The 19,839-nt window shown below is 47.0% G+C and overlaps 1 protein-coding gene across 1 annotated transcript in view; it reads right to left on the bottom strand.

The window, feature by feature from the left end:
• HK3 (hexokinase 3) overlaps window positions 1–19,839 on the bottom strand; it is a 397,869-nt gene that overhangs the window by 66,608 nt on the left and 311,422 nt on the right. Inside the window, exons 8-10 of the mRNA XM_078652800.1 lie at window positions 8,554–8,737; window positions 8,314–8,469; window positions 6,562–6,795 (exon numbers count right to left, since the gene is read on the bottom strand). Coding sequence (XP_078508926.1) covers window positions 6,562–6,795; window positions 8,314–8,469; window positions 8,554–8,737 — 574 coding nt within the window. The remainder of the gene's footprint in view (window positions 1–6,561; window positions 6,796–8,313; window positions 8,470–8,553; window positions 8,738–19,839) is intronic.

Genomic DNA, 19,839 nt, shown 5'->3' with positions numbered 1-19,839 from the left:
CTGCTACGGAGCGCATTGTGCGCCTATCATCTCTCCTGCCTGAATCTGCACGGAGCGCATCTGATAGCCTCGGACTGTCCGTACGTCGTAACGTATCCGACTGTCTCGCTTTGCCCTCCTGCATACCAAGGCTCGTGCCGCACCTCAAGAAAGGCCTTCCGTACAGTGGTACCGGAGGCCCGGTGCTGCACCCGTCTGCCCGAGAACGCAATGCCCCTCACAGATCCGCAGGTACGACCTAGCGTACTAAGAAGTAGTACGCCCCGTAGGCCTGAACGGCGCCTCGCCCCGTGAGCTGCATCAGACCCCGGATCGCCACAACCCTCCACACCGTCCCACTCACCCGCCTCGCGGCTTGAGGGGGGCTCCGAGCCGGATAGATCCTTTGGAGATCCGTTGGCCCCGTCCCGGGTCCGCCCTCACCAGTAGCCGCGCCTGAAACGCCTCGGACCCTCAACGCAAGGTACAATTGAACTCTATCCCGAGTTCGCATCGGATCCAGGGTCCGCAACGTTTGTTTTCCCTGTCATCCTACCTTGCTAACCAAGAACACTTAAAGAACAATTGCCTATTTAAATATGGTGGCCCTCAATCGCTAAACGTTATATGGTCTTGTGATAATCCTGCATATGAAGTATTTTTACATAAAGTCTACGTATTTTTGATACAACCTAACGACTGGTGTCCGTTTGTGGTGGGGCAGTGGGTTTACTGTATGTGATCATAAATGCTTAACTAACTATCACCCTGAGGATTAGCCTTGTCTGCTCGTGCCATGCAACCTAGAAGTTGAGCAGGGGTTATTCTTATGGAGTAGTTCCCTTGCCCTGACTAGAGGAGAAGGTCCCTGCTTGTCACAAGTGCATACCTGTGCCAACCAGAGACCTCCGATTCTAAACTTGCCAGGCAAGTGGTAAGTGTGGAGGGAAGAACAAGGCTCCCCTCCAACCATTCCCCGTCGTCAGTACCCCATTCCAGCGAGTGGGAATTGACATTTTGGGGCCTCTGGACCCCAAGACAGCCATGGGCAACAGGTTCATCCTGGTATTGGGGGACCATGCCACCCGGTACCCTGAAGCCATCCCTCTGAGAACAGTGACGGCCCCGTGGTGGGACGAGCACTGATGGGAATTTTCTCCCGAGTGGGATTCCCTCTAGAGGTGGTGTCTGACAGGGGCACCAATTTCATATCGAAATATATGAAATCCCTTTGGCAAGAGTGTGGTGTAACGTACAAGTTCACCACCCCTTATCACCCCCAAGGAAACAGGTTGGTTGAGAGAGTCAACCGAACCCTAAAAGGCATGATCATGGGCCTAGAAGGACCAATGAGGCGTAAGTGGGATGTCCTCTTGCCATGCTTGCTCTTTGCATACCGAGAGGTGCCACAGAAGTCGCTCGGGTTCAGTCCCTTGGAACTTTTGTACGGTCACCCGGTCCGGGGACCTCTGAGTCTGGTTAGGGAAGGCTGGGAGCAATTCTCCCAGGAAACCTCCCCAGAATGTATACAGTTACATGCTGGCCTTCCGAAACCAGACCAGGCGATTCAGGCAACTTGCCAGCCAGGAAGAGATGAAGCGGTGGTACGACCAGAATGCCACTCTGGTAGAGCTTCAACCTGGACAAAAGGTGTGGGTCTTGGCCCCAGTGGAGCCTTGTGCACTTCAGGATAAGTGGACAGGTCCATTTGAGGGTGTAGAGCGCAAGAGTCCTGTCACCTACTTGGTGAACTTGCAATCTCCCAGGAACCCTTTGATTGTCCTACATGTTAACCGCCTTAAGCCCCACTTGGAGAGGTCCGAAGTGGGCATGCTCTTGGCAACCGATGACGGAATGGAGGAGGAGTCCGAACCTCTTCCGGACCTCTTGGTAGCCTCCGAGCGAGATGGGTCAGTAGACGGAGTTAACCTCTCACCCTCCCTGACCCCTGAGCAACAGAGTGACTGCCGCCAGCTGCTGGGGCAGTTCCCTGACTTGTTATCCCTGGTTCCCGGTGTCACAGATTGGTGCGTCCATGATGTGGACACAGGAGACAGTTTGCCGGTGGAGCACAAGGCTTACCGCGTGACTGACTGGGTAAGAGCCTGCATCAAGGAGGAAGTCTCGAAGATATTTGCTCTTGGGGTGATTGAGTCCTCCAGCAGTCCTTGGGCCAGCCCAGTGGTCTTGGTCCCGAAGGCTGCAACGCCGGGAGCCACACCCGAACTCCGGTTCTGTGTGGACTATTGAGGACTCAATTCGGTCACAAAGACCGACGCGCACCCCATCCCCAGAGCTGATGAGCTCATCGATCGGTTGGGGGCTGCTCGGTATCTCAGCACGTTTGACTTAACATCTGGGTACTGGCAGATCGCCTTAACTGACGGGGCCAAAGAGAGGTCAGCGTTTTCAACCCCAGATGGGCATTTCCAGTTCCGGGTTATGTCATTTGGGATAAAGAACGCCCCTGCCGCCTTCCAGAGGTTGGTCAACCAGGTGTTGGACTGGACGCGTTCAGTGCCGCCTACCTGGACGACATCGCAGTGTTTAGCGGTACCTGGGAAGAACTTTTGCGACACCTTTGGGAAGTGTTGATGGCACTGCGCAAGGCAGGCCTCACGATCAAGGCAAGCAAGTGTCAGATCGGGCAGGGTTCCGTGGTGTACTTGGGACACCAAGTTGGGAGCGGCCAGGTGGTGCCCCTTCAACCCAAGATTGAGACCATCCTGGCTTGGGAACCCCCCAAGACCCAAACGGAGGTGAGGGCCTTTCTTGGACTCACCGGGTACTACAGGAGGTTTGTCAAGGGGTACGGCAGCCTCGTTGCCCCCTTGACAGATCTGACTTCGAAGAAGCAGCCCCGGAAAGTGATCTGGACTGACGCCTGTCAGGAAGCATTTGACACCCTGAAAACGGCCATGTGCACGGCGCCCGTGCTCCTGGCTCCTGATTTCTCCAAAGAGTTCCTAGTGCAGACAGACGCTTCAGAGCATGGGGTAGGGGCTGTTCTTTGGCAGATGACTGAGGAGGGCTGGACCAACCTGTAGCCTTCCTCAGTCGGAGGTTACTTCCACGGGAACGTAGGTGGAGTGCGATTGAGAGAGAAGCTTTCGCTGTGGTCTGGGCATTGAAGAAGCTAAGACTCTACTTGTTTGGGTCTCACTTCCGAGTTCAGACAGACCACAGGCCCCTCAGATGGTTGATGCAGATGAGGGGTGAGAACCCAAAACTGTTGAGGTGGTCCATTTCCCTACAGGGTATGGACTTCACGGTGGAACACCGCCCTGGCATAGACCACGCCAATGCTGACGGTCTGTCAAGGTTTTTCCGCCTTAGTGATGAGGAACTCCCTGGGGTAGGGTAGTTCTCCTCACGTTTCAGCTGAAGGGGACACGTGTTAGACCTGGCACCTTGGCGTGAGTCTCCCTTTCACTTTTTGCTGATGTGCCTCAGATGTTCTGCTGGTGTTAGATGCTCAGGGCACTGCGCCACGGCCAATCTGTGCCACAGTGCAAGTGCTCCCAATATAAAGTGTATCCATAATTGATGTCCACGATTGGCTTATTTGGTTTACTGTCAGTCCCCAGTAACGTGCACGAGGAGTGCCGGGGCTTGTAGATACAAATGTTGCTAGTGGGCCTGCAGCGCTGGTTGCGCCACCCACAGAAACGGCCTTGTAAGATATGTCTCGGGTCCGCCATTGCAGACCCTACGTACAGTCTGGTACTGCCACGCTGGCCGCGCAAGTGCACACACTTGCCACTCCCTTAACCTTCCCTAACCTTCATATCAGTCACCCCTGTGGTAGGCCTACGGGCAGGGTGTCTTGTAAGCGTAAGGTAGGACAAGCCATGATGTGTGTGGCATGTCCTAATAGTGAATTACCGCCCTTTTCGTTCTTCACTATTGAAGGGCTGCCTGTTCTCTTAGGCCAAGGTGAGCTGCCGGAATTATTACACGCTATAGTCCCGGCAGGCTCAGGGAACACGGTGGCACGTCGAGTTTAGTATGCCTGAACTCAGAATAATAAAATACTTCCTTTAGCAAGGTTTATTTTAATATCCTGTGTTTGCAAATGCTACTTTTAGAAAGTTAACCTTTGGTTGCCTAACTATTTCAGCCCGCCTCTGCCAGGATGTGTATCTGCTGTCTGGGTTTGTGTGAGTGACAGGGCTGGGGGATTCCCGGGGACAGTCGGGGTTACCAGGTGGTGAATAGGGTGCTTTTTTTTTTCTTCTCTGTTCTCTGTTTTTATCACTGTTATGTCTTTTAATTGCTGAGTCGCCCACATAAAGCGCCGGGACACTCTTGTTGAGTAGCCGTGCGCTATATAAATAAACGTTTAACATAACATAACAATAACATAACACCAGGATGGGTGGGCGGAGTAGTCCTGGACTCTGAATAGGGTTGTGCTCCACCACCACAATGCTGGCTCCACCTCCTCCTGGAGCGTCTGATGTCCCTGCCCTGCACCCTGAAAGAAGATGGCAGCTTCCTGTCAACAGAGTGCTCCAAAACTGGGTTGAACCAGGCTCAGGCCCCCTGGCCTGCAAAGACAAAAGAAACTGAGTATAAATATAGGAGCCCTGCCCCTAACAAATCAGATCCTGTTTTTACCACGACGAACCTCTGCCTGACTAGAAGGACCAAGAGAAGCTGAAAGAAGGAAACCGGTCTCTACCCTGAAGGACTGGCCTGCAGTGGTGCCTTGCTGAGAACGGAGAGGAAAAGACCAGAGAGGACTTTGTAGACTTGTGCCTGAAACAATCTCCAAGGGCTTGATCACGAGCTTGCCCCCGAACGGAACCCCAGGACCATTGGGTTCTATTCTGCCTGTGCCCATCTGCTGTTGGGCCTTTAGTTCTTATTCCCTCACTGGAGTTGTGACCCGGGTGCCTTCGCCCCTCCTAAGGTCGTGACAGCTCAGGGCCTGGTCACCCCGCCGCTGAGAGCCCCGCTCAAGCTTGAGTTGCTCTCCGCTTCAGTGCCGGGCCGCCCACTCTCCTGTCACCTCGCCTGCTATGGAGCGCATTGTGCGCCTCTCATCTCTCCCGCCGGAATCAGCACGGAGCGCATCTGATAGCCTCGGACGGTCCGTACGCCGTAACGTACCCGACTGTCTTGGTTTGCCCTCCTGCATACCAAGGCTCGTGCCGCACCTCAAGAAAGGCCTTCTGTACAGTGGTACCGGAGGCCCGGTGTGCACCCGTCTGCCCGAGAACGCGACGCCCTCACAGATCCACAGGTACGACCTAGCGTGCTAAGAAGTAGTACGCCCCGTAGGCCTGAACGGCGCCTCGCCCCGTGAGCTGCATCAGACCCCGGATCGCCACAACCCTCCACACCGTCCCGCTCACCAGCCTCGCGCCTCGAGGGGGGCTCCGAGCCAGATAGATCCTTTGGAGAACCGTTGGCCCCATCCCGGGTCCGCCCTCACCAGTAGCCGCGCCTGAAACACCTCGGATCCAGGGTCCGCAACGTTTGTTTTCCCTGTCATCGTACCTTGCTAACCAAGAACACTTAAAGAACAATTGCCTATTTAAATATGGTGGCCCTCAATCGCTAAACGTTATATGGTCTTGTGATAATCCTGCATATGAAGTATTTTTACATAAAGTCTACGTATTTTTGATACAACCTAACGACTGGTGTCCGTTTGTGGTGGGTCAGTGGATTTATTGTATGTGATCATAAATGCTTAACTACCTATCGCCCTGAGGATTAGCCTTGTCTGCTCGCAGATGAAATCATACATAGGGTATATTTATAAAAGACAAACAAGCAGAAACCTACTAGCTGCCATTAAAATAGCACCCAAGGTTCAGGTCACATAAACAAACCTTCAGCCAAGTTGTGTATTTGGCCACCAGGATTCCTCAATGACAACATTGGGCCAGACATGCATCCATTATCTTTCTCTCTCTCTCTCTCTCTCTCTGCAAACACACGCGCACGCACACACAGGTGTGTGAGCGAAGAGCCATCATGGTCTAAACCATATATGCAGATCTGAACAATGCAATATGCTATGTATTATCAGAGTAAGGTGTGTTCAGGGGCCATGGCTCACAAGAGTTGAAATCTTAGGAGGGGAATGATGGTTCTTCCCAACATATAAGTTTCAAGCCATGATGGCCATGTGTAGCAGTGGTACACAACTGTACTTAACCGAAACCAGAATAGAAAAGATTAAATCCAGGACTCGAGATGAGATAAAGTCACACCGAATGGGTCTCGTGATTATTAGCAGAGCTACTTTCTTCCTTTCAGAGAGTAAGCAGTGTTTTCTGATGTCACTTACATTGTACTGCGGTTATAGTATGGAATTTGATCTTTGCACTTTAGTAATACATATGTGAATATGTGATTATTAATACAGCTGCTCTAGCACGTTATTGGGGCAAGATTATTTTATATAAGTATAGAATGATCGCCACTGCAGCTACTAAGACTGTAATTGTGTACGAGACAATGTGATAGAGAGGGTGATACAAAGTGTAGAAGATACTGTAATAGACTGTGTGATAGCTACTATGAAAGATACTGCAATAGTGTGCTTATGTGCACTGGAAGACTTACTTTGGGTGTTTCTTATATACAGTTCCATCCACCCCCACTGTTGTGTGGAGTTCTGTCAATCCTCGGTTCTTCTGGATTCGGGTGATGATGGCCGCCAGTCCAGCAGCGCACAGTCTCGCGGAGCGCGTGGACACCACGCTGCAGACCATATGGACTTTAAGGCAGTCCGCGTCGCTTGCTTGTAGGCCAAACTGGTACAGAACCTTCTTCACTCCTTCCAACCCGCTGGTGTCACTATGATAGGGAGAAAAGTGTCAGGTTGTCATCGAAGGGACCCCACCAAAAGAGTCTGTCTTTGGCACCTGCAGAACATCAGAGAAGGGTTCTCCCAGGTAGTGCTTAAAATGAGCCGGTGGTTTCTGGTGCTCAGCACCAGCACTTAATCATCAACACCGGCACTTTTCATGAGCACCAGTTAAGGACACAGGCAGGCATGGGGAGATTAAGTAATTTGCCCAGAATAAGCAGTTGAGCTGACGCCGAGGCTTGAACCTGGTTCCCCAACTCCTAAATCAGCAGCTCCGGCCATTACACCACATCCTCTCCCCACTTTCATTAGTAGTTGGTTTTGTTTTAGGCAGCGCTAACAGGAGAAATGGGCCGGTGCAAGCTGCCTCCTGACGAGAGCCCCGGTGCTTATTTTTTCACAAATTAACCTCTGCGTCCCAGGCCTATGCCAAATACATCAGCACAAAGGGTCCTGCGATCAACTGAGATTGATAATTGGTGCTACTCCTTCTAGGTATCAGCAAAACAGGTACTCGCCCATAGGTAGACGAATCACCAAGGGAGGGGGTTTATCTACAAATCATCATAAGTGATGCTCCAGATAGTCTATAGAGGAAACTCTGAGTTGAGTTAAACTTCGTACTTAATTTGTAAAAATAGTTCGTTTTTTTAGAAGCCGGCTGCCAGCTTTGTTGAATGCCAACATTGCGAATAGTAAGGCTGCTTTGTTTTGATTCTACCTCATGCCTCTTTCATCCACCACCTTCGCTTACTGTCCCTTTCTCTCAGTCTTGCAGGTTCTTTTTCACCCCGCTTCCTCCATTTGTGGCTGTATTCCTGTAGTCTATTTCTGGTTTTTTCTCTCTTTTTCTGCTGCGTGCCCTCTCATTCTGTGTCAAAGAGTGATCATTAAAACAAGTCCTGGTTCTCCCAAAAGAGCAACCACACCACTACCTGCAACCCACCAGTACAAATTAGGCACTGGTCAATCTTTTTTTTTTGTGTTTCAGTTTTATATTGCACAAACTTAACCCCAAGGTATCGGAGTGCTTTACATGAGCACCAGTTGTGTTACTCAAGGACACATTCGTTTTTTGGTAGGCACGGGGACATTAAATGATTTGCCCAGAAGCACAGGATGTTGAGCCGACGCCAAGCCTCAAACCTGGTTCTCAGTTTCAAAGTCGGCAGCTCTGGCCGTTATGCCACAACCCCACAATCTTTCATAGTTTGAAAGGTATGTGAGAGAAAATAAAGAGAGTAACTCTAAGGGCCTGAATCACAAAGGTATTTTCGGAAGAATAGACCTCCATTTACAACTGCCAAGAATTGTATGTTAAGTAGAATTCCACGTGGAGAAGAGGCGGCTTCAACAAGTTACAAGACCGGACAATAGTATGCCCGGAAGCATCAGCCGGGCCAGGTATTATGCCTGTTTTGTGTATGGCAAAAAAGGGTAAAACTATGTTCAGGAGGAGTCGTATAACTGTACCCATATTTTCGATACTAAACTACAGTACTCACTCTTCTATAGCAGAAACATGCTTGGTCTCGAAGTTTCCCTTAGTGAGGAGAGCAGGTGTGGCACCTCTTTGGAAAAGAAGTCCTTGCGTCGCCAGCTTGACCATGATGAGTCGTGCGATCTCCCCCATGTACATGCCACTGATCATCTTCTCAAAGCTGTGAGAAAGGACATATATGTTAGATGTGGGAAACAACTGTCCGGAGCAATGCTTTAACACTCACTTCTGGACTCACACTTACCTCTGCTTCCCCGGATTCAGGGACTCCTGGTCCACTTGGTGATCAAACTCTGTCTGTATGTGGGCCAGTGCACCATCGTCACCGAAGGCACCCCACTCCATGTTCACACACATGCGGCCTTCGTCCCCCTCGAGCCGCTCCACATTCCGCAGCTCTTCCATGTAGCAGGCATTGGAGCCAGTGCCTGTATGCAGACAACAAACAAAGAAAGTGTGAAGCAGCTGGTTGATGGAACTGCACCCACAGTCACCCACTTGAGGGTAGATCAACATGGCTTTTACCGCAGGTCGAAGTGGGTGGGACTGGTCCCCTACTTTTTGAGAAAACACAACTGTCTCTGGATTGTGACTTTGAGTTAAGCAGCACACATAGAAGTTACAAAACGGCATTTAATGCCTTAACCGCTGCGTTTTTTCCGCCGCGGTGCGGGAGTTCTAAAGGGTGGGCGGGGCCGCGTCAGCCGTTGGACATGCGCAGCACCAGGTAGGTGGCTCGCGCGACGGCCGACAGTAGCAGGGAAGGGGTTAAAGATTATGTGCAGGAAGGGAGACCTTGGTGCACATAAACAATCGTCCCCTCATTGCAGACACCCTTGCACTAAGGTGCAAGGTGGCCTGCGTTGGCGCTAGGCAGCTAAAGTTAGCACCATCACAGGGGGAAACGCAGGGCTGCACCATATTCTAGTAAATATGACGCAGCCCTGCCTGTCTGAAGTGACCAAGTGCGTCATTAGCCTTCTTGGCTTAGCTACACGCTTCGCCACTTTCTTGTGAATATGCCCCTCTGAGGCTAGAAACACACTCAACCCCCCAAAAAAAATAATGCTCTCTCCACCTGGAAACACCATCTTCCCAACAAAAAAATACAAGAACCCTAAAGAGGTTTTTGCAGGGAGTACATGAAGTGGAATACGAAACTCCACGCTTTATCTAAGAACAAATCCCTTACATGAGACTTTAAAAAAAAAAAAAAATTAAGCTCTAAGCCACAATATCTTCTCAGCGTCACGTCTAGTTCTGATTGCGCGCAAGTTGGCCATCAAGGACGTCAGTATTTGGACAATCCAACGAATAAACTGAATTGGGATCAAGGCGGATATACTCTGGATGTCACTGCATATGCGGTTAATCTGAACTCTGCCTACTTTCATTGGCCAACAGCAGCAACACAGACTGGTACATTTAGCAGTATACTCCCTAAATCTCCCCTTACTGTACAGGACAAAAGGCTGACGATTCCATGATTGTCCTCATTAACACCTTATATTCATATTTTCTTGACTTCAACTTGAATAAATGTAATAATCCATGCTTTCCTAGGTATTCCTTTGGACTTCATGCTTCTCTGTAAAGTGCTCGGCCTCCCTGTCTTTCAAGCTCTCGCTACATAAAACTACAAATAAATGAATTCTTCCACAGACTCACCACTGAATCAGGGATATAAAGTGAGCATCCCTCTGCCTCAGCCGTGTATGAAAGAGCGCCCCGTTAAACCCAAGAATGAAGGGAGATACACAGATGACTTGTTCTTAGATGAAAAGATCAGGGCTCTGCTGATCTGATGTTTGAACAAAGCACAGCTAAGTGACCCATTTTTGAAAAGTCCAACAGACTCGTGGTGAAGAGTTAAACAAACCCTCATGTGTCTTATTACTGAAAAAAACAACTCATTTAACAAATCGTAAAAATGCACAGCTCCATCAGAGGACAGGGATCCCCTGATTGGTGCATTGTTGCAGAGTACAATATATACTTGGCTAAAAGCACAGAAGAGCACAGCTCTTTCACGCATCCATGGCTGAAATAGTACAGAGCTCCCTACTTAACCTTTGAATGAAATTCGCAGAGCTCTGTAAATGATCCAGGGCTGAAACATACACAGCTTCCTGCTTACAACCCAGCTTTGGTTGACCAGGGGCTGAAAAGTAACAGCTCTACCCAATCCAGACCTGAACAGCTCAGAGCTTTGTTTAGTCCAGGCTTGAACTGATGACAGTAATACCCGAGCCAGACCTGAGAAGCAAATAGCTCTGTTTCACCCAGCTCTGAAAAGCACACAGCTGAGCTCTACTTGACTCAGACGTGAAAAGCATACAATTCTAGGTGACCCAGACTTAAAAAAGATACAGCTCTACTTGAACCAGCCAGACCTGAAAAACACACAGCTCTACTCGACCCAGCCCCGAAAGGCAAACAGCTCTACTTGACCCAGACCTAAAAAATAGCTCTACTTGACCCAGCCCTTAAAAGCAAACAGCTCTACTTGAACAACCCCCGAAAAACAAATAAATCTACTTGACCCAGCCCTGAAAAGCAAACAGCTCTACTTGAGAAAAAAAAACGAAAAGCAAACAGTTCTACTTGACTCTGACGTGAAAAGTGCACAACTCTACGCGACCCAGACCTGAAAAGTAAACAGCTCTACTTGAACCAGACCTGAAAAGTAAACAGCTCTACTTGAACCAGAATTGAAAAACACACAGCTCTACTCGACCCAGCCTCGCAAGGCAAACAGCTCTACTTGACTCAGACCTCAAAAACAAATAGCTCTACTTGAACCACCCCGAAAAGCAAACAGCTCTACTTGACTCAGACGGGAAAAGCACACAACCCTACTTGACCCAGCCCTGAAAAGCAAATAGCTCGACCCGGACCTGAAAAGTAAACAGCTCTACTTGACCCATACCCGAAAAGCACACAACCCTACTTGACCCAGCCCTGAAAGGCAAACAGCTCTACTTGACACAGCCCTGAAAAGCTCACAGCTCTACTTAACCCATATCTGAAAAGCACACAGCTCTGCTTAGTTTAGTAGGCCTCAAAAGACTGCGCCACTTGACAAAAAAAGTAAATAAGCAAACCGCTCTGCTTAATATAAACCTAAAATCCACAGCTCTATTTGACACAGACATAAATAGCCCACGTCTCTACTTCACCCAAACCTGAACCGCGAACAGCTCTGTCTGGCGCAGGCCTTACAAGCCTGCAGGTCTTTGCACAACTGATGCCCACACAGCTCAGTCACACCCAGTTATCTGAAACCCCAGGGCTATGCTTGGTCTTGAGGCGACAAATCCGCCTAGCTTAGGGCTGCAAAGCACACATCTGCAAGAGTTAGGGTAGAGGAGCGCACAGCCTGCTTGACTCCATGTGTGACCTGTTTGCTTTCCACAGGGGTTTCGAACAAACAGCTCTCTGATTTACCCAGGGTTTGAATGCATGTGGCTCGCTGTTCTACCTAGGTCTTTCGGTACATCTCGCTGTTCAAGCAGATTTTAAAGGATGGATGTCACTACAACGCACACTTTTACAACGCATACCTTTACAACACATTTTTTACAACGCAACATCCATTACAACGCATTCCATTACAACGCATACCATTACAACGAAAATTAAAAATCTACATTTACAACACATTCCATTACAACGCATAATACCTTTACAACGCATACCATTACAACGCATAACATTACATTGCAAGTTTACGTAAGTATTGGATAGTGTAGGGGTAAAATGTACTATTCTAACTCCAGGGGGTGCAACAGTAAGGTAAGTGTTGGATAGTGTAGGGGTACAAATTACTATTCTAACTCCAAGGGGTGCAACAGTAGGGTAGGTGTTGGATAGTGTAGGGGTAAAAATTACTATTCTAACTCCAGGGGGTGCAACAGTAGGGTAAGTGTTGGATGGTAATGTTATGCGTTGTAATGGTATGTGTTGTAATGACTGCGTTTTAAAGACATGCGTTGTAGTGGTGTGCGTTGTAGTGTCATGCGTTGTAATGGTTGCGTTGTAATGGCATGCGTTGTAATGGATGTTGCGTTGTAAAAGTTTCGTTGTAATGGTAGTGCGTTGTAAAAGTTGCGTTGTAAAGGTTGTTTCCCAATTTTAAAGCCCTCAGTGGCTGTGCCTCAGCGGTCACGGCCATCCATTTTCAATAATAGCTCTGTCCATGGGTGATAATCTTGGGAAGCAGTGACAGGCAGGCAGCAGTAAGCACCTGACTGCTCCTTCATATGTTCCATGAGACCTGCAGCATTGCAAACAGTCCTAAAACTCAACTGTTCTTAAGAGGCCTTGGCAAGACCACGAAAGTAAGAAAAACCAAGAGGAATCAAGCTGGATATATGCCATGTAAAAGTGAGAGAAGAGGTCTTGGGCCAGAAACCACCAGCATCTCAGTGAGAAAATGATAGTAGGGGGCATAAACCATAAACATAGTTACCTGTTGCTTGAGTAATATGAGTTATTAGAACCCAGTTGGCTGGTACTCATGTTATTGTTCTCAGAAAGAATCTCTCTTCAGCAAACCTGTGACTCATCCACACGTGGCAAGCAGATTCTTGTAAAATATGCTTAAACCCATCAAGGGGTGTTGTGGCTTTGATTCAGCCCTGTGCACTGCATGATACACACAGATGCCTGCAACACTGTGATCTATCTGTAAATGTAGGTTACACAAAGAGCTACAAATACATTACGTCTCAAATCTATCCTCCTAGCAGTTATACATGTTATGCTATGTTATATTATCTTGATCTGTATAGCGCACTAATCACCTTGAGGGTATCCAGGCACTTGGGCAAGTGTGTAGGTATGTGTTCCCCAAGGTGCTTATACAAAAAGCGAGGTCCATAGTTTCTTGCGGAACTCAAGAAGTGAGGAGGAGGCTCTGAGGTGTTGAGGGAGGTTGTTCCATGTCTCGGGTGCGATGTAGGAGAGTGAGCGACCTCCAGTTTTGGTTTTGCGGATGCTGGGAATGTGTGCGAGTGAGAGTGAGGCAGAGGGTAGGTGTCTGGTGGGTTGGTGAAAGTGTATGCAGCTGTTCAGGTGTTCTGGTCCTATGTTTTGTAAACCTTTGTATGTGTGTTTGAGAAGATTGAATTGGCAGCGCTTGTGAATGGGGAGCAGTGAAGCTTCCTGAGTTGCGGTGTGATGTGGGTGTGGCATGGCATAGCAAGGGATGTCTAGTACGAGGCTTGCAGTGGTGTTCTAGATGGTTGGGAGCCTGTGTAGGAGTTGTTTGGAGATTCCTGCGTAGAGAATGTTGCTGTAGTTCAGCTTGTTGCTGATAAGTTCTTGCGTGGCGGTCCGTCTGGTGTTCTGAGGCAACCATTTGGAGATTTTGTCTCAGAATGCATAGGATTTGGAAGCAGGAGGAGCACACTGATGAATTTGTCATCTAGGATGACCCCTAGATTTTTTGCGTGGTCTGTGAATGTGGATGGCTGTCGTAGCTCCAAAGGCCACCAGATGGAGTACCATGGGGAAGACTTGTTGCCGAAGAACAGTACTTCCGTAGTTGGTTTGCATCCAGACTGCTACAATGGCCAAGCAGTTGGTGAAGCTGGTTCTGGCAATGGCTGTGTTGTCCATCAGGTAGAGGATGAGTTGGGTGTCATTGGCGTAGAAGATGATGGTGATGTCTTGTGATCGATTGATGTTGGCGAGCGGTGTCATGTATATGTTGAAAAGGGTGGGGCTGAGGGATGATTCCTGTGGAACTCCCACTTATCAATTTATTAGTTTCTGATGTGAAGAGTGGTAGCCTAACCCTTTAGATTCTTCTGGTAAGGAAGTAATAGATCAGTTGATTCGAGTCAGCTGTGGGCTTCTTGAGGAGGGCGTTGATTTCTGCAAGTTTCTATTCATATGGAAAAGTGTCAGACGTATGGAGGTGTTGATGATGTGGATCATTGTGGTGCTGATTGGTGATGTTCCCTGGTTGCAAATGTAGTAGGGGCATGGGTCCACTGGGACCGAAGTGGATGGTCACATGATTGCCACTGTGGTGCTTCTGTTGAGGGTTGTCCATTCGGTCAGGTGGCTGCCTTGGTTGCTGGTGGGTAGGTACGCAACACGTTCTCTGGGGTTGGGTTGGTATATGAAGTTGATGTAGATCTCTGCGATTTTGCTTTGGTGGAAGTTTGATAGCTTATTGCAATGTTGTTGGGAGGCAGCGATGTAGTTCACAGTGGTTGAGAGCGAGGTGAAAACCTTAACGATCGAGAAGATCTCTTTGCAGATGTTGGAGCTCCCCTCGATGCGGTCCACTTGTCCTTTTTTCTTGGTATCTCTTATCTGCTGGTGATAGGGGTTGAGTGAAGCCTTGTGGGTAGGTCTGTCAGTGGTGTTGTGGCTGGCTCTCTAGTTCCCTTCAAGCTGTTTACAGTGTGGCTTGGTGTCTCTGAAGTCTTCTGTGTACCAGCTGGCCTGCTTGTTTGATTTACTATACTTGTTGGGTTTGATGGATGCGAGGGGGTCTGTGCAGTTCTTGATCCAGTTGTTAAAGTTATGAGGTCCTTGTCAAGCTGTGGGGCTAGGTTGATCAGTGCTGAGGGCGCTGAGCCAGTCTGCTTCTGTGAATTTGCCTCAGCTGCGGTTTGGAATGCTGAACCTGTTTGGGGTGTTGAATTGAGGTGTGCTGATTTGGTAGTGGATGATGGAGTGGTTGGTCCATGTGAGCGGGAAGGTGGAGTTGTAGTTGATGCTGTCGCTTGTGGTGAAGATGGGTTCCAGTGTGTGTCCTGTGGTGTGTGTTGGTTCTAGGACGAGCTGGATGAGTCCGATGTTGCTCAAACTTTCTAGGAGTACTCTGGAGCAGGGGTTGTTTTAATCTTACAGGTGAAAGTTGTGGTCACCTACAAGAATGTAGGCTCTGGAGTCGATGGTAAGCGGAGCAATGAATTTAGTGATGAAGTTGGTAAAGTTGGTAAAGTTGGTAAAGTTGGCTCGTGGTCCGGTGGTTGGTAGGTGAGGGCTCCGTTCAGGCTGAAGTTTTTGCATATTTGCAGATTGAAGTGCAAGTGTTCCATGAATAGGGTAATGTTCTCTATGGATGCTGTGCATTTCATGGATTTCTTGTAGATGATAGAGAGTCCTCCTCCTGGCTTGTGAAGGCAGTCCTGTTGGGCATTCTTGTAGCCTGCTGGGAATGCTGTGGAGATTTCAGGAGCCAATGAGGGGTTGAGACAGGTCTCTGTGATGAAGAGGATGTAGGGTGCATCGCTTCTCAGCAGGCCCCATATTTCGATTGTGTGTTTGCTGAGTGATTGTGTGTTGAGAGGCATGCATGAGAATAAGTGTTGACGTGCAGGCTTGCTGTTGTGTGTGGTGCAGATGTTGTTGTTGCTTACGTAGCATGAGTTGGTATGGGGTATTGAGGGCGTTGTTAGTATTTTCGTAAGGGTTGTGGACATGTGGCTGCAGGAGAACTGGCAGTGGGTGCAGGTGCAAGTTCCTACGATGCTGTGAGGTGTGGTATGGCATCAGGTGGGGGAATTGCATCCAGGGTCTAGTGACCTGAGGAGTGCTGTCGAGAATCACGGGTCGGTGATCGGACCAGGGTTCCTGGCACTAGGTGTGGTCTAGGCGTGGATGAGCGCAGACAGGCTTGCCTTTGGTGCTCCATCAGCGCACCCTCAGCATGTATCTACTGCGTATCTGTGTTGCAGCTGCCATTAAGACATCCTGGGAGGGGGAGGAGTGCAGGGAGCTGTGATGTAATTTCCTGTGCTGATAGGTGATGGGAAATTAAGTCCTCTTGCTTTGCTTCTTCTTTTAAAGATGGTTTTGGCTGGAAAACCATAAAGCCACTTTCTGTCCAAATGGATGATGGGAAATTCAGTGATGTCACTTCCTCTGTACGTGGATGATGGGAGATTCAGTGATGTCACTTCCTGTGCTGATGGGTGATGGGAAATTAAGTCCTTTTGCTTAGCTTCTTCTTTTAAAGACGGTTTTGCCAATAAAACTAGTAATGTCACTTTCTGTCTAGACGGATGATGGGAAATTCAGTGATATCACTTCTCGTGTGGGTGGATGATGAGCGATCAAGTGATGTCACTTCCTGTGCTGATGAGTGATAGGAAATGAAGTCCTCTTGCTTGGCTTCTTCTTTTAAAGATGGTTGGGGGGGGCGAGTTAAGTCACTTCCTGTCCAGATAGATGATGGGAAAATCAGTGATGTCACTTCTTGTGTAGGGGGATGATGGGAGTTCCGGTGATGTAACTTCCTGTGCTGATGGGTTATGGGAAATGAAGATTTCTAGCTTGGCTTCTTCTTTTAACAACGGTTTTGACAAGAAAACCAGTAATGTCAGTTCTTGTCCAGATGGATGATGAGAAATTCTGTGAAGACACTTCCTGTATAGGTGGATGATAGAAGATCCAGTGATATCACTTCCTGTGCAGATGGGTGATGGGACATGCAATGTATAGGTTACACATAGATGCCAGGCAGGGGGCTAATTAAGCTGAGGGCAGACTGTTTGACATTTAGAGGTGAATGTGAAAGACTCCACCTGTGCGCACATGTGGTGAGTATTAATGTGCATTTATATACCACACACTACATACGGAATTTAAGCTTGGATTTCGGAAAAATATATGTTATTGTTTCCTAAAATAAATATATATATATTTGTATTGACCTTGAAAGAACAAGTGGCTGACTTGAACCTGTGTGAAACATAAACATAATTCAAGTCTGTGAACTGCAGATCATCAAGAGATATCTGCAGCATGTGCATCAACCCACTGAACTACCTCACCAGGATTGAAACCTGCAAGCTCTAGGCTACCCACAATTCCCTATAGTAGACAAGTAAACGACATAAGCTTTCTGACCAAGCTATGCAAATCTGTTTCTTTCCCATATATTGACCATGCAGTGACGCCCACTGGAAACCTGAGTCTCCTGCATCAGAAGTGAATATAGCAAGGCTGAAATAAATGCGCCTGAGAAGAACAAAATGTGATGGATAGAATGCTAGAAATAATCTTAGCCCCTGGCAATTACTCTGGTTGCATCTCTGGCCTTCCTTATTAGCTCCCTGCGGCATTATAGTCAGGGGCCAAGGATATGTAATTAAATAATGACCACAGCCCACAGTGAAGACTGCAGTGCTAAATTGTGGTAACTCCAAATGGGAACAGACGAAACCGCAGGCCAATGGGGGCTTCATCAGTTGAAGTGCTACTCCAGTCCTGGATACAGCAAGCCTCAAAACCATCCCTCTCAGGTTTATTAACTGAGATGCACAAAAGTGACCGAATGCTGGAATAAATATCAGCCACCGGCAATTAATCTGGGACACATTCTGTAACCTAAAACCCATGAAGCGTACAAAGCCGAATCCGGTCTAACGTTGCCATTGAAAGGGGACTTGGTGTGGCTGGACGGTCCATTTTGGGTCAGGGTGAAGACTACTTTACATATGGTTGATTCATGTCTAAAACCTGCCAATTTACTAAACCTTCACACCATGTGTGGATTGGGCAAGATCTTGTGGGAGCAGAGCTTAGGGCCAAGTACAGCTAGAAGCACTTTAAATTCACTGCCTCACCAAAAAACAAAGCTTCTGAGGCTACCACCGATGGCCTGGGGGGTTCACACCCCAAAACATACATTGGCTGCACAGAACCTCCAAACAATTAGCTGGAAACCTGCTTTCTACATACAGGGTTTTCCAGCTAATTGTGTGCATACCATGTGATATTGAATTTTCACTGAGTGACCGTGTGATGGGAACTGATATGCCATAGTGGCACAGTGTGGGTTGGAAGGTCTTCTCTCTGTAATGACACATGCAAGCTGACTTAATAAACAATGAAATGTACCCTGAGTAATTACCGCTGGTCCAGATTAATTCCTAGAATTTCCATTCTTAACTTTTTTGCTGTCTAAATTGCCTGAGTGGTGGAAGGGATATTTTCAGACATGGATCTGGAACCGGTGCTGGTGTACACAACTCAAGCTGCATCTCACTGATGAGGCCCAACAAACCTAAATCAGTGCTGTGCTGTTTGTGTCTTATTCAAGTGGGACCCACCCTAGCAGATAGGATCAGGGTGTAAAGGATTGAGGAGCCTATTCAGAAGCCTCTGTCGCCACCACAACATCACTTTCAGTGACGTTGTGGTGGCGATATGGGCATCACCTTTATTACAAGGCAGCGTCAAGCCACTTAGCGTGGCTTAAGGCTGTTTTCTAAATAAGGCCCCCTTTCACGCTGTACTTAGCGTGAAGGGGAAGGCAATGGGTGATGCAGTAAGTGTTCCACCGCAACACCCATTTATTTTTACGCAACCCCCTATTTACAAAGGTGGCATAAATAGAAAGCAGCTCCAAAATTAAGACAAGGGAGAACATGGTTTTAAACAGGCGAAACAAGGAGAAATGCTGTATTTATCTTCGTTTTTGCTGTTTCCATGTGAGCTGCATTGTGCAGCACACATAGAAACAGCAAATTGCCATTGATGTTTATGTACAGGAAGGTGTCAAAATATACCGTGGGGAAGAAATATCGATAGCGAAAACATCGTGGACAAGATTATCGATTGTCAAGTAAGTAATATCAATTTCAAAAATATCGAAGTGTTAAATATCATTTACAAAAATATAGTTGTTAAAAATATCGAATTAATATTAATGTTATTTATTTCAGTATTTTGTATAAGAATTGTTTGTTATTTAATTACGTGTTAAACTTTTAGTAGTTAATATTGTTTTTGTAAGTTGAATTTTGCGCTTTTAGTTCTGTAGCAGGTTGTAGGTTTATAGGGGAATAGGGTGGGAAGTAATTTAATTATATAGATTTTATTTATTATTTATAGTAGTTAATAAAAAAAAATTAATTGAATTTTGCGATTTTAGTTCTGTTGCGGGTTGTGGGTTTATAGGGGAATAGGGTGGGAAGCAATTTAATTCTATGAAATGTATTTAATAATTTATATTCATTCATAATTGTATAATTGTGATGTTATAGAGTTATGAATGTGTTAAATAATGTATTCATAATTGTTTGATAATTAGTTGTGAATTATTTTGAATTAATGAATTAATAATTTATTATGTTAATTGTTTAATTATTTTAGGTGTGTGTTGTGGTTTTTATAGGTGTAACTGGTGGGAAGTAATTTATTTTTTATCGATGATTTATTAATTATTTGTTAATTATTGTGCATTCATTAATTTGTTAATTAATTTGATTTAATTAATTAGTAATTATTAAATGTAATTGGTAATTATTTTAGATTTGTGTTGCACCAATTATAGCGGTAAACAATGTGTAATTCATTATTTTTTTGTTTCATAATAATATTTAAATTTCAATATTTAATATGTTAATAATGGAAATAAAATGTAATTAAAATGTTGATGTTCATGTTTTTATTGGTGTGGTATCCAGCACTTCCCTACTGTTGCACTCACTGGAGTGGGAATAGTCATTTTTACACCTCCGCTATGTAACACTTTCCCTACTGCTGCACTCACTGGAGT

The sequence above is a fragment of the Lissotriton helveticus genome, chromosome 7 (assembly GCF_964261635.1).
Source record: "Lissotriton helveticus chromosome 7, aLisHel1.1, whole genome shotgun sequence".
Classification (NCBI taxonomy): domain Eukaryota; kingdom Metazoa; phylum Chordata; class Amphibia; order Caudata; family Salamandridae; genus Lissotriton; species Lissotriton helveticus.
Note: the sequence above shows the minus strand (reverse complement) of the source record. Positions and strands in the feature narration are given on the sequence as shown.